General features: G+C 28.4%; 1 protein-coding gene across 3 annotated transcripts in view; it reads right to left on the bottom strand.

Moving 5' to 3' along the window:
• Positions 1–27,779, bottom strand: part of LOC129983723 (uncharacterized) — a 460,651-nt gene that overhangs the window by 231,376 nt on the left and 201,496 nt on the right. Inside the window, exon 1 of one of the 3 annotated variants that reach the window (XM_056093320.1) lies at positions 4,799–5,157. The exons of the other annotated variants lie outside the window; for them this stretch is intronic. Within the exon in view, the coding sequence (XP_055949295.1) occupies positions 4,799–4,887 (89 nt within the window). The 5' untranslated portion in view covers positions 4,888–5,157. Of the gene's footprint in view, positions 1–4,798; positions 5,158–27,779 lie in introns of those variants that run through there. 3 annotated transcript variants of the gene reach the window in all.

The following is a 27,779-nucleotide window of genomic DNA, read 5'->3' as shown; positions in this document are numbered from 1 at the left end:
TAATGGCTCACAAAAAAAGAGAAAGACGTTTTCCTTTTAATAAAGTACACACTTAAAACATTTAGTTAAAAACAAACATTTATATAAAATATTTATACAAAAACAAATCATAATAAATTATTTATTACAAACAAAATTATCTCTTACTTAAATGCTTCAATTTTGAATTTAAAATGCATCTTTGTAAAAACAAGGTATGGAAATAAAAATAAAACTTTTTATTGTGATTTTATTTTTATTCATTGATTTATTCATTTTATTAGTCGACATTCAAGATTTAAAAAAAATAATAAAAAAAACAAACCCAAATGAATATCAATTTAAAAATTACTAGCGCTAAAAAATTTAATCGAAACATTCTTTCAAAACAGTCGAAAAATATAGAAATGTAAAGATTTTTCAAAATAAAATTTCAGATATGTTTATCAAAAATGTTTAATTTCATAAAATAGAAAACTATTTTGATATTAGAATCCCAGGATACCTTGAACTTTTTTACGCTCACACAATAACCTGGTTCTTACAGGATTTTCTTTTCTATTTCACAAGATGTACCCATAAGATAAATCTACAAATCCTTATGACCCAAAGAAATCTCTCAATGAAAAAAAAAAAACTGCCTAAACAAATACCCGAAAAAGCACTTAAAGCAACCACGATCGAAAGAATCTAATCGAATTTTTAATTACTCAAGAAATCAATCAGATGGGATACTAACGATGCTACAAAGAAATCTCGCGAAAGGAAAGCATTTGGGGGAAAGAAAGAAAAAAAAAAATATCGAGATGAAGAATTGAAGCACAGCATTTCGCTGGTAAGTGACCATCCCACGCGGTTTTTCAGCGACCTACGCGATCTTTTTTTTATTATTATTATTGGTTGTATTTCGACTATTTATTCCACTTTTTTTTCCTTCTTGCAAATGTTTACAAATTAGCAGTGTTTATTCGATAAGAGAGGAACATAGCTTTAGAGTAATTTTAGAAAGTTTATTTCCGAAATGCTTGGTTGCATTAAGATAACACATAAAGAATACTTTCACTGATAAGAGGAGAGGAACAAATAAACAGCCGGTATTTACTTATTTAGGAAAGGAAATATAAAGATAAGTCACGTCTTTCGTGAAATGCAGGGATGAATAAGTTTGTTTTTAATGAAATTCCAAAAATTTGTCTCTTTTTTTTACATTGGTATTAAAATATATCTCATAATGGACAAGTATTAAAATAACAAAGATTTTAAAGTAATGCATGTTATTCCGTAAGCATAATTTTTTACTAATAAAACTGATTATTTTCCAAAACGCTTAAAATATTAATTTTTAATTATAACTGAATTTATTTCGTTAATTTATGACCAAATCTATTGGAATAAAAAATAAATCAGCTGTAGACGACACAGTTCTATTTTAAGTGTGTTCATAAAATAATTATATATCTAATTGCAATATAAAAATAAAAATGCTTGCTCAGATCATAAAAGATACTTTACTTAAAGGTGTAATTTTATTTAACCCTTTATATCCCAACGGTACTTAATATTTGAATCAAGCTGATATTTCATAAACTGACTATTTTTTGACGATATTCAAAAGAAAACGAAGAGCAGGAACCGGCAGCATGAAGTGTGTATCAGTTAAAAGCAGAAATTAAAAAAAATACCTTTAATTATTAAATAAATTAAATAAGTTACTTTAATTTATTAAAACGAGCAAATATAAAATTGTAAAAATGGACGGTAAAATAATTCGATTAATAAAGGGTTAAAAGGAATCACAAAAGTATACATTTATGATTTACAATAATCCTCAATGAGCGTGAAAGATCAAAATTAGGAAAATCAGACCCACTACTAAGTATGCATCTTCTCTGGACTTCTAAGTACTATCAGTTTCTGAAATCTTTAAAGAAGAATATAAGCCCTTGCTAATGAACACATCAGAATCGATGGTATTTGTTTGGATCTGGGAGCATATCTTCCTATATTATCCATATATCACTTTAAAATCAGCATGAATAAGAAATCTGGTTTATCGCACTTTGTCAGATTTTGTGTATTCATCTAAATAAAATGCCGGTGTTCTTTAGCTAATGAGAGCCACTTTTTAGTAATTCGCCATTAAATCCGCCTGGGAGAAAGATGATCATGCCTTGTGATCGATTATCCATAGTTGTGCTTTCTATAGAAATTAGTTGCAAAGTAAGGCTTCTGCAACTTCACACCAATGCGTGCCAGTCATTTGTCCTTTCTTTCGTTCATAAGTGATTTCCGCCCGTTATTCCACTTTTTGTTCCAAGTTTTTTGGCTTAGCTGTCAAACCGGAACCGGCTCTTCTGGCGTCCACAAGCATGCCGTGTTCCAATATTACTAAAATGTTTGTTTTTTCATAAACAGGCGAATTTTAACTTTGGAGAAAGCTTTTAAATAGCCAATTCCATTTATAAAGTCAGAATATCTTCTTCACGAATGATTGAAATTTAAAGGAGTGGTAATTCGAATGTTTTGATCAGTCAATGTAAATAGATAATTATAATGCTTGAATAAACGCTTTTAATGAATACAAACATGCAATTATGAGTTTTCAAAGCAATGAAAATGAAAGCATTTGAATAATTTAAATTTAAGCGAAAAATGTTACAGATATAAGCATGAAATTATTATAAAATAATCGTAATTATTATAAAAGTAATCGTAATGAAATTTAATATTCATTATTCATAAGGTTCTCTATCAAATATTTGAAGTTTTTGTCTAAAAAATTGTAGAATTTACGCAAAATATCATATATTTTAAGTAAAAATGAAACCTCACTTATTTCTAATTCAATTATTTCATTTTTGTCTGCCAAGAAAAGATTAATTATATACACAACATCACTTTAGTTTTTTTTTTCTTTTAAGATTCAGAAAATAAAAGGCCTGCCAGTCCAATTATACACCGATGAATCAAAGACAAGAAGATGAATGATTAATAATCCAGCTTAAGTAATCAGAGTCATGTGTTTAAATCCACTAATTCAACTTTATTCTATCCACTTACCCCCTTCCTCCCCTCTTATTCTATACATATCCAGTACCATCAGGCAATTCACACAATCTAATTACTTCCGCAGCAGTACCCTTTACACCATTCTCTTATCAAAGCAACGCAAACCATTTATTGATATTAACCACGAACCAGGTATCCACCGGTCAGCTGCTCAGCCTCATACAACACCGCATAGATTTCCATCACATCCTCCCTCCCCCTCATATGTGTCATCATCCATCCATCCTTTCTCTCTTTCTCCCAAATTACTCCAGAGCAGAATGCAGCAGCATCTCATTCCAAAATACACCTCCCAGAAGTCAAGACACCCGATGCCTGCCGTCAAGTAACACAATCCGTTTCTTCTCCTCGTATTCCGCGAATAAATCTATCCCATCTCATTCGGAAGAAAAGAATTATCCTAAAACTTCTGCCCTTCCTCTCTAAGTGATGGATATCGCGGATATTATTTCGATCTTTAGCGCCTGTGATGGATAGTTGGGTTGGATTGGGCCGAATTAGGAAGAACAGGCAAGATATTCTTTTCTTTCTTTTTTTCCTTCTCTGTCATATATATTCCCGCGTCTATTCTTACAACGTGTCTTTAAGAGAGAAGGAAATCGAGTAATGATAAATGAGAAGAGAATAACACATGTTATCTTTCTATATAAATCCATCAGAATTGATTATTCGAAATTTAAATATTTCCTTTTTTAGTTGGACTAACATAAAAATGTAAAGATACTACAATTTATCTAGCAAGGAACGAGAATAAATTCCTTATTTTCCATACCGGTTTAAAAACATTTAATTAAAAAAAGATTATACATAAACACAAAAGCAGTAAGTATTCAGGGATAATTAACAACAATGAACATTCCGAATAATTATTTTATTTTTTATTTTTACCGTTAATTAAATATGAAATATAAATGTTTGTAATTTATATGCGTAGAAAGTAAAGAAAGTTGTTGCTGGTGAATACACATTTTAGAAATATAAATTAAATTCATACAAGTAGTGATCACGGAGCAGCTTATCGTTACAATTTTATTTCACTAAATCTTTTTATACGCAAATATTTAATATTTAATTTTTGAAAAAGTATAATGCCTCCATGGTGTTACTTTATATTCTGATTGATTAATTTGCTTTATATTGCTGCACAATATCTTGAATTGAACCTAACAATATTGTAGAAAATCTTGTATTAAAACAGGAAATTTATTTGCGAAATATAATTTGAATAATTCATCATGCATTTTTCATACGCTTATTAAAGGCAAAGCATGCAGAAAAGAACTGATACAATTCGATATAAGCCTTAGACATAAAACTTTTATTAATAATTAAATGTCTTTACATAGTAAATTCCAGATTTAAAAAATTAAACTTGATGTCAATGAATTCCTTTACTTTTTATTAAGCAGAACAAAAATGTAATAAATTGGCCAAAATGCATTTTATAATATTAATGGTATATGGGATTCATATACATACAACGAAAGATAAAAGTTTTAAAAAAATCCCACTTAAATATAAAACAACCATACAAAAAGCCTTTTTATTTTTTTGTTTCCATAATAAATACAGTATGGAAGAATACAATTAAAATACATTATTTCTTTTTTATAATGATAGAAATTTCATTTTGTTAAAAAAAGAAATGCTGTTATGACTGCATTTTCATTACTCCCCCCCCCCTCCTTTCCGAAACCGAAACAAACAATTCCTTTTCCGCGTTTGTTTACAAACATGAACTAACACTTACCTCCGAGGCAAAGGTATGTGCGACAAGGGAGAAGTAGCCGAAACAGGGGTGCTGTGAAGAGCAGCCTTATGCGTAGCAGCTGATTTCATTGCTCTGCAATTTAATTCGAAAACAATCGAATCAAACCAGAACAGGAAATATTCTTAAATCCATACAAAATCTAATCCTTGCATGCCGGTCACCATTCGAGAGCAGCCTTATGAAAAAGGACACAATTTTAAAGCCTTGTTCACTCACATAATTCTGTTCCACAAATTCCGAGGAAATATAAAATGCTTCAGAATATTTTGAATTTTGTTTTTAAAATGCAGCGCTAGCTCTATCGAAACATCGCGTGTTTCACGACCTTCCTACGCAAATGCTCGGTTTGCTCTGAGCTTTTCGTATCAAAGCAGAAACTTATCCGGCACGGAATCACGGCGAAATGTATCTAAACTCAATTGAGGTACAGCGCCATCTATCGCTTAAATAGGAAACTATACTTCGAACTAATGAAAAATGCATTGCCAGATCTGGATGTTGCAAAGGCTATAAAACATTAAGCATACTGGTAAAATAAAATTCTTCTTCTATTAAATAAACCTTTTTTAAAGTAACTTTTTTTGGTAAATATGAACACATATTTTTGTTTCGGAGCAAAACTTTGAAAGATGTATGTATAGTTTATAGGAAAAAATGAAAATAAAAAAAAAAAATCCATCAGGGAAAAATTTGTTTGTATTCCATAATGAATAAATACATTTTATATCGTTAAAGATTATATAAAAAAAGCTTTCCCTACTGTCATGCTATGGATCAATAAAAAACAAAATAATTTGTAATATAATATTGTCGAAACAATAATTTATTTCAATTTTAAAATATTTTAAAATAACGAAATGGGGTGTTATTTTAAAAACTATTTTTGTTAATAATTTAATACAAATATAAATGACATAATACTTTTGTATAATTTTGTTGAAGACAGAAATGTATCCTTATTTTGTTAAAATAAGAGCAAAATAAAACAAAATATTTACTGAAATGAATAGCATGTAGACTGAAAAATTGCAACAGAGATTCTTGATCTACATAAACTCCTAACGAAACATTGACTTTGGATATCTGTCTTCAATCTGTGCCACTCATGATGTTGGATGGAAAAGCTTTCAGACAGGATAACGAATTGAATATCGAGATTTTATCAGTTAAGAATGATGTTTAGTCACTTTCCCTTTACGATATTGTCTAATTTCTTTGGTTAGATGCTAAAATCCTCAGAAAAATGCTCTTGAATATTTTTAATGTCTTAATAAGAGCTATTTATGTTCAAGCATAAATCAGGACACCAAGGGGCATGTAAATTCTAAAACGAGGAGAATCCAGGATAATTTTTCAAGGGGAACTAAAAGGCAAAAATCGGAATTTTCTAGATTAATCAAGAACATTTTGTTGCTTTGTGAATTTTAGTGTTTTATAGGAGTATTTTCATTGGTGAAAAACTTTATTTTACCTTACACCAATTATAAAACAGTTTGAAAATTTGTTTAAAATAACATCATACCAAAACATTTAACTAGAGTACATTTATATTGCTTATTGTAATTGAAAATATTAGTTAGATATTTAGTCTAATTTTTTAAATTTTTACACAAATACACATAAAAAAGAATGGTATTTTCAAAATTGTTTGTTTAATTTTACTTGCTTTAGGAAAAATTGATTAGTCAAAACATCTCTATGAATTTCTATATTAATTAATATTAACTAATATAGAAATTTTACTATATTATGCGTGTTCATTTTTTAAAATATTAAATTTAATAAAACAATTCAAATCAAAAAACGCATTTGAAACGCGCTTTCAAAACATTCGTCACAAACACTTACCTACATTTTTTCTCTTGAACTTACGATGAAATGATTTTTAATTGGATATATAATATCTCTAAATGAATTTGCGGAAGTTGTTGAGAAAAGAGAACTATTATACTTTCATTAAATGAATCGCATGTTCCCATAATATTATTTGTTTTAAACCTCTAATGAAGATTAAAAAAAATATCTCCATCTATTTACTTCAGCTATAAAATTTACGAACATTTAATAATGTACAACGCTAATAAGGTCTCTTGTTATTGCAGATTATTCGATTATATTTCTTTTTTTACGTACGAGAAAATTAGATTTCACACTCTGTTTTCAATTCTAAGTAGGGTTACTAATCCAAATAGCTAAAGTTCCATTACTGTGGCCGAGGAAATTCCACCACACGCACTTTCACCTTTAATTAAAACTAATCACCAACACATTCTTGTAATTATCTACAAAGACTTTTAATTGCAATTAAGTGACAATGAATAGCGTTAGCTAGAACAACAGCAACAGGAAGATAACCTTCGCATGGATTGCCGGAAGTTGATTAAAAACAAAGAAGAAACTCTGTTTACAGTGACAGAGCTAATGCGTCCGACTGTTTTCACGGTGAAGTAGTGGGAAAAAAAGAAGCTAGCAATTCTTTTTATAATATAAAAAAAATTCGGAGAATCCACAGACAGATTTTCTTTCGCAAAATTTAATGATTTTGGTTAGAATCATTATAACGAAGTTGAGAAACAATTAAAGAGATAATTATTACAAAAAATGAGCAAAGATTAAATTCTTAAATATAAATATCAAAATCAATTTTTTATGAAGGCTTCGTTTTTACTTTTTTTCTTACTTTTGAAAAAATAAGCGAAATTTATGCACCTTTAGCACGGATTCTTTGAAATTATTATTTTTTACTCTGTATTAAACTCCTCCCCTACAAAGTAAAATTTCGTGTATATAGCAAAAAATATCAAATATAAGGATAAAATATTATTTTGGAATATAGTTCTTTAACAGTAACTCTTTATGAAAAATTTAGAAATTTTTCAAATACATATTTAATTTACACTTTATTTAAGCCAAGCGTAAAAGATTCAATTAGTAAATACTATGTAATTTTATTTAAATTTATTTAGTCTAAATTATTTTTTAAGTTTTATTTTTAATTTGGCAATTTAATTCTTAGAATCCTCCTAGGTTAAGACTAAATAACATGTACCTATAAGTGCACTGTTAACAGTTGCGAAATCTGTTGATGGAATATCGATACTTTTTCAACCCACTGATGCTCAATAATTAGTGCAATATAAAAATATTGTAAATTTATATTAAGGATAGAAATTTAGTTTAAAAGATAAAATACGTAAGATTGATTATTCAATAAAAATCGCACATGAATAATAAAATGAAATATATGCTCAATAAAAAATATTGTCTTAAAATATAATGTCCTGCTAAATCTATGCATATTTTTGCACTAGTTCAAGAACATGATAATAGGAATGACGATGCCGAATATATTTTCTATTATTGCTGCAGTTTAAAAGTTTTATTTGATTTTTCTAAATATTCATTGATTTCATAATACACTGAAACAATTAGGCAGAAAAAATATCTATGATATTGTATAAAATTTTATTTTCCATAAAAAATTAAAATCCCATTTTGGAAAATATGTTATTTTTTCACACCGTGCGAGTACATTATTTTTTTAAAGAAAGGTTGTATTAATTTCTTTTGCCAATATCTTATTAATATTCCGGGCGTTTTGAGATATATTAATTTCTTGCCTTCCATGAATGGAAAAATAGAAAATTATGATATGAATCCCAAAATATTAAAATCCATGAAAATAATAAAAACATTTTAATTAAGGAACGATTAATTTTAATTAATTCATCAGAATCAAAACAGTTTTTGAAAACATTCAATGACTTTGAAGAAAATGTATACTTTTATTGTAAACTTTTTCAAAGATTATTTTTTTGGGCGTAAATAATAAATTGAAAATATATTTTTATTTGCTTTATAAATATTGGTATATTTTCGCTGACAATTAATTGTCCCTATTCCGCGCAAATCCACGAACATGCACGAACTTTATCGATATTTTTTCCATTCACCAAACGTGCTTCCGGCGTTTTGGTAACATGCAAACGATTTAATTTTGCTCGTTTGTTCAAACTTCACGACAACTCAAGCACCGTTTTTTCACCAAATTCTTCAAACAGCAATCAAGATTCCTCACCAAAGCCCTTGCGAGAGTTCCAACGCTGACATCTCCTCTCCAAATAAAACATAAAAGAAAAGGAAAACCTTCCGAAAAACAATATATTAAATTTCACGCAGGGAAGTCCACTGTTTTATGTTTTCATCAGCCGGCACCCTCTCAAAAAAGTTCTGATTTATTTCATCTCAACCTGCTCCCAGTGAAAACAAATTCCTGCAAACTAGAAAATATAGCGTTCTCCATCGAAACGAACATTGATATAGCAAAGCCCAAGAAATGGACGACGTTTATAACCTGGCTCAGTTCCAGCATTTAATTTAATGTTTCAAGTAGGTGTAAGTGACACAAATTTTCTTAACTACCCGTTGGGTAATGTAGCCCGCAAGGAAGACGGTGCGTTTGGAGTTCCTATTAACGTAGGAGTACGAGGGAATTTGTTAACTTCATTCAATTACGTAATTTATTTCGAGTTTTTTTTTTAATAACATTAAAACTCTGAGAAGCGCGTTGGCAGCGGTGAAATTATTACTTTCAGGTGGAAGGAGTTGTTTTCGTATCTTTCAAACTGGCGTGTCAGTTTGAGAGCGCAGCTGAAATATTATTAAAACAGAATATCGGAGAGAGGTGAGAATTAATGGATGTTACGTTCGTGTCGGGGAATTGTTTTCACCTAATTTTTTAACAGCGCTCGATGATGCGGGATATTTAATATCATGTGCAGTTGGCTTTCTGGGTATTAGATGATCAGAAATGAGCTCTATATTAATATTTCAGGATGAAATTTTGATTATATTTTATAGAACATAGGGTTATTTTTTTAAATCTGTCTTTTAGTATTGTCATATTTTTGGATGCAAGTAATATTGGGTAAAAGCATCTATATGTCGAATTTAAATTAATATTTAAAAATGCTTTGGAATATGGTACTTTACTAAAACATTCTATGTTTTGAATTTTTTACTTAATACATTTAAAAGTTTCATTCTGTTTATTTTACTTAGAAATATGCAAATACTTGGTATTCTAAATATTTAAATGAGAAAAAATAGTGTAATTTATTAAGTTATAATTAAATGCAATTAAGTTCGCTAAATTGTAATATTTCATTTAGCTTCATTAATTCTATTTACTGCAAAATGTGAATTTTTATTTTAACGATCAGATAATCTATAGTGTAGGTGTGTGTGTGTGTTGACGCTCTACAGGACAGATCATTTTACCTACAGTTACCAAATTTCGAGGTCGGAAATGTGCTGACGGAGAGATTTTTTCGAATTTTTAATTAGAATTTTAATTAATGAAAAATTATGCGAAATAAATTTTGACGTTTTCCAGCTATAACTTCGGAAAATATTACATCACAGAAATGATTTTTACATCATATTGAAGTTCAAAAAATAATCATTTCATTGATATTCATGTTTTCACCAACAAATTAAATTTCTATTTTTAATGCATTTTTAAAAAATAATTTAATTGTATTTTTCAATTTTATTTCGCACAAAATAAAAATAAAATTTAAGCTGCACGACCACATTAATGAAAAAAATTAAATTTATCAATGCGTTGCGATCATATTGACAAAAAATCATATTAAAAAATAAATTAACTATCATTCCAAATTATTCATATAAAAATGTAATTTTCAGCACGTGCCTGTATGAAATTATAAATATGAAACATGATATTTTTTGAAAAGTAAATGGAAGGAAGCGTTTTCTATAATCTTTTACAATATCCATATTACTAATTCAATTAAACAGTTTATTTAAGACAAACATGGCTTAATATGTACAAGATATCTTCTCTAATCGGAGTCCAACAGCTAATTTGTATACCTTTAGTAATAGACACACATATGCTAACAAATGGTTTAAATGAAATAAATAATTATATTTTATATAATTTGTGTCAAATACTGCTGATGAATTACGAATTTTAAATTTTTACATATATCCTGTGTCTTGAGTCATATTTAACAAAATGTTTTTAAGACGCTGATATTTTAAATAAAAAGAGTTGCTCTCCAATCAACTAAATCAGTCGCTAAAGCTGACCGATTTATGAAAATTTCAATATCACTATTCTTTAAAAACGGGTGGTTTTAGATCACTTCATCTACCGTCTCAAAGAAGTCAATCATCTCTTGGAGTTTCTATAGAGTGATTGGCCTAGATTATGAAAATATTGATTGTTCTAATATTGTAATATTCAAAACTTGATAAATCGGTCGGATTTGAATGCAGAAGATGGAAACGTTTATTTATTTATTTAAAAGTTGGAGTGTCACGAATATTTTGCAGATTATGATTCCTTAGGACCAAAAGACTGTCTAAAATTTAAACTTCATAATTTTTAAAAATATATTTATAAACCGAAAAAAAATATTATTGACATTGTTTAACAATAAAATTAAAAACTGAATTTGTCATTGAATCCGTGAAATTTTTGTTGAATAATTCTTTGAGATATTTTAAATTATGAAAATTATTCTGTAGTGCCCATAAGACTTCAACACCGAACTATTCTGCTTTCAGTTCTCATACTTTTTTTAAAAAGACATGTTTGGATTCACTAAAATACATCCTTATATTAACTGCGGTTTCATTATTTCCACTTTAATTTAAAACTAAATTTTACGGCCGCTAATACAAAATTAGAGAGAGATGCGAGTGAAGAAAATGAAAATAACGGTTTAAGGCTTACATAATAGCATAAGTGAATAATTTGACTATCAAAATTTGAAGCTTAAAAATATTTTGCTGAAAACCCTATTATGAGAACAAGTGACATAAAATATTAATTGAACATTTTAGCGAGCTCGTCAACCACTTGGTCACCAAAGGCATCTAGTACTTAATAAAGAAATAACTTAATTAATTCAGCGCTTTAATCAATGTACAGTAAAGATATTAACTACATTTCCCAAAATATGGAAATTTATTTTCTGTTTCTGCTAAAAATGATTTAATTTTTAAAAATCCACAGAATGTGATTCTTTTGTCCTATCGTGTATAGATCTTTGAAGAAAATGTACAGTCTTAGAATATTTGAATCCAGCACCAAATAAATATCATACTGCTATTGGCATTTTGCAATTACAGAGGCAATCATTTTCCCCAGCCCCAAAAGAGGTCCTTCTTTGCTAGAAATTCAAAAGATATTCCTTATACGCTAATGGCATCGGGCGAGTCATCTTCTATGAAGTAAAATGGCAATGAATTGTCATCCTTCTTGTTAGCAGAATGTATAGCAAGTGATAGTATTTTCGATGTGGTCTAGCCGATGATTCAGGAGGGTCTGAAAGGCATTCTTTGTTGACGAAACGTTAGGTCAGAAAGGTTGCATGTCAGCAGAGATAAGCCCCTTACAGTGGCACGTTGACGGGATAGACAGAATGATGGAAGTCAACGAAAAGAAAAAGAACACAGACCATCTCTATTGTTAACGGACGATTGGATACGAGATAGAGAGGAAAAAATTCGTTCGGTTGCGATATTTTTTATTTTATCTTTTACATTAGGCTGTTACGCGGCACCTATTTAATCTTGTCCTGTTTTTTTTTGGCGTAATCTTTTGTTTCGATTCCGACCATGAAGGTCGCAGTGTGTGGCGGGAATAAGGAGGGGCTTCGGCATCGTGCCGGAGATTCCTGCCGTTCATTAGAGTGAAAATGGATGAACAAATGATCCTTGTATTATCTGGCAGATGAGAAAATACCTGGAATGCTTCGATAATACGTGGGGTGGTTGAAGCATTAATAATTGTGTTTGCATGTCAATCGATTGCATTTTCAATCGAATGCTTGCGAAATGTGCCACTGCATTTAGAATAATTTAATAATTTTCGGTATTTCTAACGAATTACGTTAGGAAAGGAACTACTTTACTTTTATTTTACAGCTTAAAATATTAAAAAGCAATATTATTGATACATTTTATTCACAATATATTCAACAAAGTAAAATATTCAAATGAAAACCGCTTATTTTCCTAAGCTAAGAGTTATTTTTAAGACCAAAAGAAAAAAAAAATTTACTTTTCCCTTAATAAATTCTTTATATGCGTTTATTACAAAATATTACACCTTTTTTTAAATAATTCGGATACATTTTAATTGTACTAAATGGGTGATATCATTTAATAAAGGCAGTCTGATAAAAATAATGAAATAAATAAATCACCAGACTAATGTAGAAACAAAGTATAAAGACTTATAATAAAAGTTTTATAATTAATTCAGTTGATGTGAAAGGTATTATTTTTCTTTATTCAAAACGGAAATGCATTAAAATATATGTATTACCAAAATTTATTAAATGCAATAAATATCATATATTTAAGACTGAACAACTGTTTTAGTATTTCCAGACGGAATTCCTTTCGAAAATTGAAGTTTCTTATATTGAATTGAAAAGTTTAAAAAAGTTTAAGCTCGGCTATCTAAATTCTTAAATGTTAGACGACAGAAATAATTTAAAAAATAATTAATGCAAGATTATCACATAAGTTCATTTAAGGAACATTTTTAAGGAACATTTTTCAACGAAATCAATTCTTTAAGAAATTTTCAATCTAAAAAAATATTTTCAAAAATCTAATTATTTGCCTAGAATTCTTATATAATACTTAAATATGATAATAGCAAATTAACTTTTAACAATTAAAAAGATCTCTACCCAGATCTCTTACTTCTGATTGTAAGAGATCTGGTAAGTATAATTCCTTTATATATATATATATATATATATATATATATATATATATATATATATATATATATATATATATATATATATATATATATATATATATATATATATATATATATATATATATATCATAAAAATTTTAATAATAAATTATCTTTTTATCATTAGGAAGTACTATTTTCCTCTACAAAATTTAAATGCAACTGAACGACACATTTAAACAATATTTTAGTTAACAGCAATCGCATTTGGATTTTAAATTTACTTATTAAATCAATATTAATTATTTTCAAGGAATTCATTTTTATGAGAAAATCGAAAGATGAAATTATATATTTTTTATTCTTAACATAAATTATTATTTATAAAATAAAGTAGAATTTTAAAAGAAAGCACAAAGAATATAACTGTTGTTATTTCCATTCCTCAGTTTGGTCAAATGAAAGCCTATTCTAAAACAAAATGCCGCAACTAATTTTTTAAAGACAATTTTATAAATATAGCATGCATTTCTAACTGAGCTGTTTTTAATGACGAAATATAAATATAGCATAGCATTTATATGATAATAATTAAATAAATGTTTTAGGAGAAAATCTGTAGCGCTATATTAAATAGTAGTCAAAAGAAAGCAATTTAATTTAATAAATTATTACACCGTGTTTGCAATGGAATAAACTGCTTCAACTTTCTCATGTATGAGACATGTAAATATTCGCGGCTCTAAATATAATTACATTTTCAAGTAGTTATTTTTTCGGTTTAAAATAAAAGAACAGAAACTAGCCTATAAATACTAGATACAAGATATATATACTTTGGCGTTACTCTCTACGGCACAAAGCAGATATTAATAATAAATTTAAAGCATTGATACAAGTGGAAATAAAATTTAGCAAGCCTTATTAAGGCCAATAATATTCCCTTTCTTTCTAATGTTCCTGATTTATTAATGCAGTAAATATCGAAACGAAATCTTTAACACTGATATTTCATTGATTCTATTACGATGAATTTATCAGAAAATACATTCAATTTTGAAAAGGCATTCAAATCAATATTCTATTTTTTTAAAAATATGATTACATAAATAAATAGAGTTGGATTCTGTAAAATAAAAGAAAGAGAAAAAGCATAAAGTTTTTCCCTTGAATAATAATTGAAGCTCTGAATTATATTAATTTGGGGCAAGTGCTCTGATGATTGATGAGTTACATTCGATCACTAAAATAGAGACTGTTATTTAAGAATGAAATGCTTTAGAAATGGAGCTTTTATTGATCTTTTTAAGTAATCAGTTTCATTTTACGCAAACCACTGATCTTTATAAGTGGTCAATTAAAAGAAATAGACGCGATCGGAGCAACTGCTTGAAAAAATGAATTGAGAGCAAATATGTACTCAAAACGAGTAGTTGAAACATAATTCGTATAAAATGAATTACCATTAATTATATTTCCTTCTTTCCACAAATACTAGGCATTTACATTAATAAAAACAATATACATTCATAAATTTAAAATATATATATATATATATATATATATATATATATATATATATATATATATATATATATATATATATATATATATATATATATATATATATATAACAGCAGTGTTTCTTGATTTTTCTGCATCCGCGTTAATTGCGCTGGAAAAATTGTTCTACGCCATACTCCTTAATCAAATCGTGTTAAATATCAAATTATTTTCTCCAAAAAATTGGTAACGGTTTTTAAAAAAATTTGAAATACTAAAAAATAAAAATTATAATCCTTGTTTATTTGAAAACAAGCTTTCAGTTTTTCAAACAGGACGTAAATAACAATGTTAGGAAGTTGCCAATAAAGGCCATAATTAAAATATTATATTTACTTTTAGAAATATCGTATTCTTCACATTTAAAGAATGCATAACGAGCAATATTAATAATAATTACTAAATCATCGAAAAAAGCCAAGTCATATAAAATACTAGGCTTTTAAGAAATAAAAGATTAAAATTTGGACTTATTTTAGTAATTAAAAGCCAGATGATTTATAAATTATTTTTTTCTTCACAAAACAAACAACTACTTTAAACATTCTTACGTATTTTTAGCAGAATTAGATTAAAAGTTTGGGGAAGTGTTAGATTTTCGAAATGGTACAAACAGATGAAAAAAATGATTATTATAGCCTTACAATTTTTTTTATACATTGGAGCTAAAATGTTGATTAAATTTTAATCAAATAAAGAAGCCACCGATTAATTTCCCATTAGAGTCTCCAAGTGGTCTTTGTATTCAATTTTTCTACTTCAGTAAATTAGATTTTGGCTCCGAGAATCCTTAAGCCAAAGTAAAGAGTTAAGAAAGCGTCGAAAATGAGAAAAATGTACAAGGGGGAAATTAATATCGATTATAAAACTTTATATTCTTAAACTTACCTATAGAGACAACTAATTCTCTAAAGCAAAATAAAGATTTTAAAAACTAAATTAACTTAACCTAGGCTGAGTTTGAAATTAAGCACCTTAAATAATTTAAACGATTTCTGCACATAGAAAAGTTATTCTTGAAAGACCTTTAAAATATAAATTTATGGATTAAAATAAAAAAAAAATCTTGCATAATTTTTAAATTGTATTAATTTAGAGGTTAATTTAACTAAAAAGATTTTTAATAATATGCTTGCTATGACTTACACTATTCACTTTGATGGTATTTAAAAAACAAAGCAAAAAATATAAAAAGTTTAAATTAGTTTCTAAGCAAAGACCGTTTTTAAGCACCAAATTTAAAATTTACCTGATAACGATTTCATCGATTTAACAAATCTCTGTTAGAAAATCGATTGACAAACTTTTAGATTTTTTTAGAATAATTATAAAAAATTATAATTTGAAAATCTTTACGTTTAGTTCTGCAAGTTTCTCATTGTAATTATATAATAGAGAGACAGAGAGACGCATCAAATTTTAATGTATTACTATATTTTAAAATACCAATATATTTACTTATCATTATAATTCTTTATTCTATTATATACTTATTTATTTGTCTATATAAATGGGGAAAAGACGGTATGGATAGACAAAAATATTTTCCTGGTATTTATTAAAGAAAATATTTCGTTTGTTATAAGCATCAAATGCATCTTTTTATTTATTTAAATAATGGAAATGAATATCTATTCGAATTTTGATTTTAATCCACTTTTTTTTTAACGTACCAATCCAATATTTGATAGAATATTTAATCCAATATTTGATGTTCATGAGATATTTTTCAGATACATTGTTTCTGGATGAACATGAAAAGCTATATCTAATATTTCTAAATGAGAAAATAAATCACGCTTTAAAAGTTGTAGACTGATAAACTCTGAAATTTTTTTTGCAAGTACAGAAAAAACAAATGATATTGGGATTTTTTTTCCCTTTTCTGCTTTTCTTCCAATTTCTTTTGTCTTTTTCTGTTAAGAACTTTGACATCGTTGCTTTGTGCTCGCAATGACTTCAAAGAATCATTATGTTAATGCGCGAGTGTAAAAAAACAAATAGTCTGTTTCATGATAATGATCCTTTATTAGTAACGCCTGTCTTAAGGAATAATTTTTTCATCATTTTCTAAGAAAGAAAACGAACTAATGCATAATTCAGTTAAGGTTATTTTACTTTTCCAGCTAACTTGTGACTCTTCTTGAAAGCAAAACAGTTACAAATGAATTTCATGTTAGTCCGATTATTTTTTTGTTTCAGGTTTGTTTTAATATACATTATTAAATGTCGAATATATATTATTCCTATTCTAAAAATGATTAGTGATAAAAATGCTTTTATCATTTATTTCCTGTCATCTGCTTCACATTATTATGCTAAAGTCATACGAATTCTTAAGAGAGATTCATACTTAATTATATAAGAAAACAACATCGTGTAATAAGTTAGAATAAAATAATTGAGACTCTTTTTCTTTTCTGATCTTAAATTAATGCCTAGTATATTCGAGCACGAGATTCGGATTTGTCCTTTCCATCAGATTCTGGTCTCCAAATTTAAACTAAGATATTTTCAATATACCTATAAATTTTTGTGTGCATATAAATTTACATTTATTTCAGTCTTTGGATTATTGAGTTAGCACATCACATGCGTACGAACATACATACTAATGGATGCTCATTCATTTGATGAATTTAATCCGAATTTTAATACACTTCTACATTTTCTATAACAAACCATTTTTTTAACAATTCTGTTCATATACACAGAAAGAGACAGACTTTCTTCAGACGCATTGCAACCAAAATTTAATAGAAACCTAGAAATTTTTTGTTGGATCTGAATAAAAATATTATCTTATTGCGCCTTTGAGTTATCCTGTTTCCTGACAAGTATTCAGATGTAATTCCAGAAATGCATTTTTTTAGTGATATCTAAAACGTGGATATTGGTCAAAAAATTGAGGTGAAATCTTATTACAATAACAACAGATTTTCTTTATTTCACATACAAGAAATAAAAAAAAAAATCTAAGCACGACGAAAGAAATCGGAAATATTAAAGCTAAATGAGTAATTTTAGCTTTCAATTTATAAAGTATTGTAGCACCTCTTTTTCCCCTTAAGCAGACAGCGCCCCCTTAAACGTTTTGCAGAAGACAACCAGTTGAACGGCAGACCTGCACCTTGATGTCAACTTTTTTTCCATGCGCAACCCTTGCGCTAACACCGAATGCTTTCGGCCGGAAACCGTGGAATACCTCCACCATACTGTTCTTTAACCTAATTTTCTATGTGTGTCTATAGTAATAAGTATTTGTGAAGATTAAAAATAGTGCATTTAAAACCGGGCAGTTCCTTAGAAAACCACAATACACCACTATAGTATATGCATTTATATTTTTGCTTATTGCAAACTGTTTTACAGTCCTTTCTTAGAACGTTCGCGTATTATTTATTAAAATGCGAACCATGCAAGAGAATTAAAACATAAATCAATTTATAGAAAAAAATCGAATGAAATTTTTAATTTTTTTACTTTTTTTTATATGAAATAATGAGAAAGTTTTGTGGTCGTTTAAAAATTCATTCTCGAGATTTTGACAAATCTCCACGTTTTAGACATCCCCGCGTTCGAAAAACACATTTTGGAAAAGGCCTGCCTATTTTTGACAAAGATAACATAAAAATGCTTTGAGACAGATGGATAAAATTTGAGCACTTAACACCAAAGTTGTAGATTTATATCAAAATTTGTGCAAAATTGTTGTATTCTGAGGAAGTCCATCTCTCCGGGTGTTCAAATATAAAGTAACACGATAACTACAAAATGAAGAGAATTAGATGGATAATATTTGGTGCACAGATTTAACATCTGAATTGCAGAAAACTGTCAAACTTTTAGCCAAATCAAACAAAATGTTGACCGTCTGTTGCTCTGTTCTTTAAGGAATATGTATACGCGATAATTCGAAAACGTATTGACTTGAATATATCAAATTTATTATGGGATTTAGTTTTGTGCCAAATTTGTGTTTCACTCGGTTGGGAAAAACGCGCATAAAGCACAAATTCGAATTTTGGCTACTATTAACCAATTACCAGGGTCAATCTCTAAAACACTTACCAAGGATCATATCATAGATTCATTAAAAATGTTAAATTTACACCAAAGATTTATATTTTGTAACTATTGTGCCCCAGTGACATGTAGGGCGTTCTCTGGCATAACACTTTTATTAGAGAGTACACAAGAATGCTTTGAGGAGACTATTCTGGCTGGTGCTGTATTTTCTTTAAAAAGATGTCAAAATTCTTCCTCAGAAAAATAATTTTGAATATTTAACGCAGGTCTACATTTGTAGATTAAAAATCATGACCTAAAATTGTTTCATCTAACTTGTGTTTTAGTGTTATTTCCTTCCTTGCAAACGGACAGAAGGCATATGATCATTTCATCGGAGGGTTTATCTAAAATTTGACACAAATAAATAATTTTGGTTATAAAAAGTAAAGGAACTTTATATTCTCGAACAGATTCAAAGATCGTTGATATATTTCATTTTAAATTTGACATAGATTTTAGTAACAAGATTGTCATTGGTCTAATTTCTTCCATTCTTGAATTGTCATTCACAGATAGGCAGCCCTCGTTCCAAAAACAGATTTTCGATTTTGGAGAAAAAGATATAAGAAGCATAAAAAAAAAAAAATCCTCAAAATTTGAAAAGCAAAGTCTCAAATGCAAAAAAAAAAAAAAAAAAAAAAAAAAAAAAATTGCATAATCGTTCGAAATTTTTGAAGATTACACAACTTTCTATCTTTCTTTTTTGCATACATATACGAAAAAGTAAAAACGTGGTAGTCAAAAAATCATAAAGGTAAGCAATGAATAAAAAAAAGCTCTCCAAGCGATTTTCTAACCAAATAAACCCTGCTGCGTAACAGATTATCACAAGAATTTAAATATCCGAAAACGTTCCGTCTGGAAGACGTTACAATGGAGAGTGGATAATCTTAAACTTTCATTTAAGAACTAGAAAATATAATCTAATTTTTTTTTCTCTTTATTCTTGACGCACATCACTTGGGATTAATTGGCTTTTTTCATGCCGAGAAAAGCGGATTAACATAAAAGACTATAAAAAGTTATTGAAGTGCCAATGTGTGAAAGGAAAAGGGGGAAGCCAGTCACAAAGAAAAGGTTCAAAAAGGGAATAATAATGATAATAATAATAAAAAAATTGAATGGTGAGTCATAGTTCTTACCGGTCAAAATATCAAGGTCAGAGCAATTATTTATGCCATTACACTTTCCGTTCACTGTCCTTTTCTAAATCTTTTTTTTTTTTTTTTTAGATGAAGCCATTTACTTTCAATGTTTCTCGAAAAATCTTCTCCAAGGGATAATATAAAAAATATCAAAATGGCATGCTTACATATGAGCATACAATGTTTAAAGAATGTAGCAGTTGATATCCAGATTGTATTTAACAGATGGTTGAAAAAAATTAAATTTCTCAAGAAAATTATCAGATAAAAAGTTTCATTTATTATTTAAATGTTCGAATTTTTATCATATACTGTCAAAAAGGCACTGCAAAGTGGAAGTGCTTAGAAGAACGACACATGCTTAGAAAAATAATCTAATGTGAAGGACTTAACGATTTTCTTATTATGGGAAAAGCTTGATCTTACATCGTTTCTCTGAATAATATGAAAAAGAGGAGAGAATAATAGTATTGAAGAATATCAAGTTTTAGAAAATCCTATTTTACGTGTAAGAATATGCTTAAGTCTGTTTGTAATTTATAAGATAGATTGTACCGATTTTAATTTCAATCTTACAGAGTTCTCTGCTAAACATATCATATTTTTCAAAATTTATTCTTTATTATCATTCTCTTAAAAATTTAAAAATTGTATTCTATATTAAAATTATAAAAAATTTCAACATTTCTTATAAAAGATGGCAATCAAAATTATTATACACTATTTCATTTTTACTAACATAAGTTGAAAAATTCATGCTATCAATGTGTCGTTTTAAAACATATTTATTTTAACTTCGAAATAAGCATATCTTTGATTAATAAACTCTATGGTAATCTACGAATCAACAGCCAATAAAGAAAACATAGGTATTCACTTCAGTTATTTCCCTTTCTTATGTAGTTTTTCCTGTTTATCAGTTGCTGGAGGGAAATTGTCCCTAACTGATTGATAAAAAATAAAAACGGCCAAAAATAATTTCTGTCCTTTATTTAAACTAAATTTCGATTTCTTTTTGTTGGTAAATGAACAGAAATCTAGTTACAGGAGAGAGAAATTTTGTAGAATTACAAGAAGGGAAAAATGAAGTTACTAATTTGCATGAAATATATAAAAAGATATAAAAAAAATTGTACTTGAAACATATGCAATCAACAATCAGTTTTAATTTTATTGCATCCTCGAATAAGATTTAGTTATTAAATCTGCAAATCTTTAAGTCAGTTCTTTTATCCTCAAGAGGGAAATGAATACCGAAAATATTAATAAATATTTCATAACTTTTTTAAACTTCATAAAAAAAGAAAATTTATTTCTGAATAAAAAAATAACGATGTTCTATTTCGATGCTATCCTTGTTTGGGTCCATAATTCTACATTCTCTCATTGTGTTATGAGATGTATTCATAACCGTGAATTCAGATTTGTTCACAGAATGTCACATCATTTCGCCGAAGCATCACTTCCGAAGATGCACGCCGCCGGATAAATCAGATGAGCTTATCAGTTGTTTATTAGAACTGACAATCATGTTTACACAAAGCTCTGTATAATTCTGCTTTGTTGTTTCGAATACAAACTTTCGGATTATGACAATACTGATGAATTGAATCTGCAGGCATTGATTTGGCTATGTTTTCAACGAAACAAATGTGTCGATAGGTAACTAATCAAAATGATTTGTGATTGATTGAATGAATGAGAATGAATGGAGTAATGATTGAAGAATAAAAAATGGAAAATAAAGGCTTCCTAGGAAAAAAATATATTAGATAAAATTGCAAGATGATATGCAATCTCTATATGATATAAAAATTACACTTAATTTCGCATTATTTGAACTTATGATGTACAGTCAAATTTGGTTCAGATGGTATAAAATCATTTAATATCAAATTTATGTAGTAAGACAAAACAGATAAAACTAGAATCAAATATTGAATATTTTCCACTATGACAGTGATAGAGCCGAGGGATTAATATTTAATTTCCTAATATAAATACTGAAAAATCGCTTGCTTTCCAAGCAATTTCCATTTAATAATTATTTGCTGTATCCTAAATTTCATATTATCAATAATAGCTTAAGAGAAAAGCGTAGAAACTGGTATTTGTTACAGAAATATTTGTATAATTGCATTTAATCTTACAAATTCATTTTTTAGATAAAAAAGCATTTCATTTCATGATCGGCAGTGTTTTTAAAAGTTAAAATAACAATAAATAAACAAAATAGGCAAAAGAGATGCATCCAAATCTTAAAAGTCATCAATATTGTATTACCTCGTTAAAAGTTGACTAATAAAATCATTCATTTTTCTCACTTTGATAATGCTTTTTTTTTTGTACAGCAATCAAAATCTATTCAGTTCGGAAATATATAACGGTCTTTTCACAAATCATCAAAGAGATTACTGAACAAGCGTTAATGGCAAGAGCATTCTTCACATCAGATAAAGGATGCCCCCAAACTTGAAAGATCGCATGGAAAACGCGCGCGCCTCATATTTCCTATTCATTTTGTGGCACAGATCCGTAATCTGTATCCAATGAAGAAGAAAATGAATCCTCTCGTTTTTATCATTGTTAATCTCGCCGTCCATCACTCCGAGAGAGTGATTCTCTCATGAAATAAATCATAGTAAGCACAGATTACAACAATAAAGGCGTTATACTAAATCTTTCTCCCGGCTACTCGATGTGTTCCTGATCTCTTACATAAAAATAAGATCCCGTTACATTTGTAAACGCAACAACATAACAAAATTCCATGCTTGGAGGCTTGATCCGGAACATACCCGGATGTTATTCCATCTTGGCCCTGCATTAGTGGATCCTCGAGAGGTTCAGACAGGACCTGCGGGACAAAGCGACATTTATGGCCACGGCTGAAAAGGCAATTTGGAACCAGAAGCCCTCATCTTAAGAACAATACAAAAAAAAAAAAAAAAAAATCAACGGCGAATTTGTATGGAAATAGTTCTTTTTTTTTGTTATAATTTAATATCAGAAACTATAAGAAGTAAATTATATTTTATTTTAATATTATATTATTACATAAATTTTATTTTATCCTCATTCGTTTCACATGCCTGTTTAAAATGGTTTAATATTACATTAATTAAAAACAATGCAATGAAAAATGCTTTAATTCCATATAATAAAATAGCAGCAAAATAATTTCAGTACAATTACAGTAATCTTAAATATTTACTCGAATACAGAAAGGATAAATTCTATTAAGATTATCATTTTTTTAATCCATTATTAATTGGATTCTAAAGATACAGTTAAATTACTTTTTAAATTTAATGATGATCTACTTGTTAAAGGAATTTGATTTGAAAATTCTATCTAAAGGAAAGCCCCTTAGGTTAAAGATTTTGTCATGAATTCTATTTTTTTCAATTCATATAACTGGAATTAACCGCCGAATATATATCTGCTTTTATCCATGATATTTGAAAAAAAAAAAAAAAAGGAATTTTTGGACCAATCATAAATTTAGAATCAATTTTGTACATTTGCAGTACCTCAAAATTTAGTTTCAATATATTTATTTAAAATAACATTTTTGCGCTATTTAGAAAAACGACTAAAAAATCCAAGATTTAAAATAATCAAGTGATTTTTATATTATGCTAACAATCTTATTTTATTGGTGTTAACTAATTGAAGAGGAGGAAACAATAATATTTTTAACATGAATATGGAATAATTTTCTATAAATAAAAAAAAATCGAAATTACATATAAATGTTTTGACATTTTGAAAATTTACTGTATATTGCACTATGAGTCTATAAAATACAAGTCTTAGCCTTCTTTTATTTTAGGGTACACCAGCAAAATCGCATATTATACCATATTTGCACCACTACAATCGCATTAGATCCCTATAAACAGAGGAATAAACCAAGTTTCGCAATTTGTGGTCCAAAATGGACGACGGTAAGCACCCATAATTTATTTCTTCTGGTTTCCAGGAAGGCTGATTTTGAAGGAAAAGGGGGCTTAAGCATCAAAGACAATAACTTTCTCCCAAATCATTCTCCCACCCCCAAGAGAGTTGATTTTTTTTCTCCCTTGGCGTAAACAAAGCTGTTGACTACAGGGCGCCAGGACGATTCAAAGTCTCAGCCCCGTTGTCGCCCCAAAAGTTCCCCTAACTCGACGAGGGGGAGGAAATATTGCCTTCTTCAAGGGGCGCAACGATATGTGAAGGAAAGCAAGTGACAGGGACGGTTAAAAGTGCCATTGGCGCCGGCACAAGTATTGCGGATAATCGAGTACGTAGCCTCCTCCTTTTGTCTTGGGTACTGGCGGGAGGTCGCACATTTGGCAATGTTTCGCTTTTTCATCTTGATCTCCATGGAATGAGATTTCGATATTGAAATCAGTCCACACTAGGATTGTACATTTAGATTTTTTTATTGCCCCTCCAAGATAAAGAGGAATTAATATGTTTATAGAAAAAAAATGACGAAAATGGATGTTGTTTATTTATTTTTTCAAAAAATGCTTCAGACGTTAGTGGCGTTTGATGCAGATTTAATGATTTGATTGATAAATCTTATATATGCCAAAGAAAGCGCTTGGAAACACGCAGTTAGTAGAATTTGTTTGAAACAGAAAAAAAAAAAAAAAAACTGACATTGTAGAATTTCTTTAAAAAGTATAAGATTGCATTGTTAATTCTTTCTCATAATAAATTAAGGCCTTATGTATGCTTTCTTTAATATTTTGAAGTGATTCTCAGAAATTTCCCAGGCATCTGATTCAGTAGTACAGAAATGAATTAGAAACAGTTACTGCCAAAACATCATTCAAGAAGTCAAAGTATTTATATAATAAGACATAGAAGAACGGTAAAACATTTTATGTAATTTTATATCTTTTAACCCATTCAGTGCCCGCTACGATATGCCTCGTAGTTTGAGCTGCAATTTTAGATTCACTTTTCCACCCAGGGCAAGATATTCTAAATTTTCTTGGCAGTGAATGGGTTAATGAAAATAATATAAAAGCTATCAATCAAATCAATTTTGTGAATATAATTCAGGTAAAAATCAAAATCAAACATAAAATAAAAGAAAGTAAACACATTTAAAAATTGTTTCTTGCGCATCCAAATGTTTCCCTTTCAAAACATTTATACATTTTATTACGCTGTTCCATTTACTTTAAATTTTTTTAAAACAAAGTATTAAAATTGAGGTAAGCGATAAAACAATTTCATGCTTTAATAACCAGTAAATAAAAAGGTGAATGAAACATAAATTTTTGACAACTCCTCAAAATGGTTGTCTGATTCGTAAGAGAATTTCTTTGAATGATGGCAAAGAAAGTAAAATCCAGAGATATTATGAATACATCACTAAAAAAGTCAAGATTGTTATTTATTAAAAATAACAATCTTGACTTCAAAGTTAAGTTATTTGAAATGTATTTAACTCAAACAAAAGTAAATTCGAAAATAGCATACTCATTTAACATTAATCAAAAATCCGCGATACTATGAATAAGTTATGACTATCCAATCTTTAAACAATAATTCAGAAAAAAAAATAAAATTTTAATTTCTAGAAGAAAGATAAGAACTATATTGTCAAAAGAGTATTTTTTAAAATATTCACTAGCTTTTCATTTCTTTTCAATCATTTCGTTTTAGAAATCTATAAAAAGATAAAAGCAAATGCTGAAAAAGAATGACAGAATTAAGCGTCATATGAAATAAAAAGAAAATTTTCTTCAATTCATTTTTTTTATTTAAAGTTTTTCTATGCCTTTTTACATAACTTTTCAATCGAATTGAAAGTTTGACAAAATGAATGAGCTTATGACTCCAATGCCTCCTTTAATGTTTCAGAATAGCTATAATTTGGCGAAACTTGGAACGCATGATTTTCTGCGTTTAAAGCAGATCGAGCAGAAATGATTCCTCTTTTACGGCAACCCTAAGAATTTTGAGAATTGCAGTAGTAACGTATAACGTATAGATAGAGGGGGAGCTATATCTTTTAAGATTGCTAAACTGAACTTCCTTTTGGCCTTCCTTCTACTGTCATACTTCATCCGTAATGTCACTTCTTCAAGAGAGTAATAGACAACATTTGTTCGAAATTTATTGCTCAAAAAGAGAGTATAGCTTGTAGTGCAATGCCAGTATCAAATCCAGAAATGAAGAAATAATAAAAATAAAAATTTACATCATGCGAATGACTGTTTATGCTTTATTCAACTTATGATACTCTCAAAAGCTACCGTAACAGCAATGATTTGAAAAACGTGATCGCGCTGTTGAAATCTCTAACCAAGAATACAATGCGCTTTAAGACAGGAAAAACAATTGTTTTAGTCTAATAAAATACGATAAAAATTTTCGATCGGGTGACTCAAGTTACATTCGTAAAAAGAAGAATGGACTTTATTCAAGAAAAAGATTGATTAATAAATAAAAAAATAAGAAGAAAACTTTAGTTCCAATGTTCAGACCAATCACTGAAATGCCCTTTAAAAGTAAACTATAAATCAACTACTCCATTTCGCTTAGGCATCCTGGGTAATCGGAATGATAATCATCGGGATATTAATACTGAAATGAGGTGGAAACTTAAGGGCCTCTCACAGGCATCACCACTCCCGAAGGAAGTACGTCCTGTCATCGGAATGAAAGTAATTTAATCTCCAATCATTACCATTATCAGAAGCGAGAAGATTAGATAAACATGAAACAGACAATTTCTAATACATGATACAGACACTCGTGGCACCCCCCCCCCAACGGGGATTTCCTTTAAAGGTTAACAATCACACAAGTGATTTGATGAAATGATTGTAAAAAATCATTTCCAATAGAACAGCAGTTTCAGCAACAAAATGCTTGTTCAAAATATGAGTTTCTTATTTAGAAATTTACTCACATTTCATTATTTTTAGTTTTAAATTTGTATTATAAAATACTTTATCACAGAATCTAATAACTTCTCATTACTAAAACTACAGAAATACGTGTATAATTTGCAATAATTGCATTAAGAGGTGGTTAAAAATGATACTACAGTGTAGACTTATAATGCTACCTATTTAAATATTTTTAAAGAATTAATATAAATTCCTTGAATTTTCTAATGATGCACCGAGCCATGTGCACTCATTAAAAAAATATTAATCAATTTTTGAATCAATAATTAAAATTTATTGAAAGTGTACTGTACAGTCCTGAATTCTATTTAATCTGTATACTGTTTCAGAAATAATATGTTCATTTAATAGAGAACCAAAACATTCAGAAAGAAATTTAAAAAAATTATCATAAATAATATAAAGGAATATTATTGTGTAAGAAATTGATTTACTATTTATAATAATCACTCTTTTGTAATTAAACAGCATAATGCATAAAAATCATATGCAATTTTTAAGACAAA

The sequence above is a fragment of the Argiope bruennichi genome, chromosome 9, assembly GCF_947563725.1.
Source record: "Argiope bruennichi chromosome 9, qqArgBrue1.1, whole genome shotgun sequence".
Lineage (NCBI taxonomy): Eukaryota > Metazoa > Arthropoda > Arachnida > Araneae > Araneidae > Argiope > Argiope bruennichi.
Note: the sequence above shows the minus strand (reverse complement) of the source record. Positions and strands in the feature narration are given on the sequence as shown.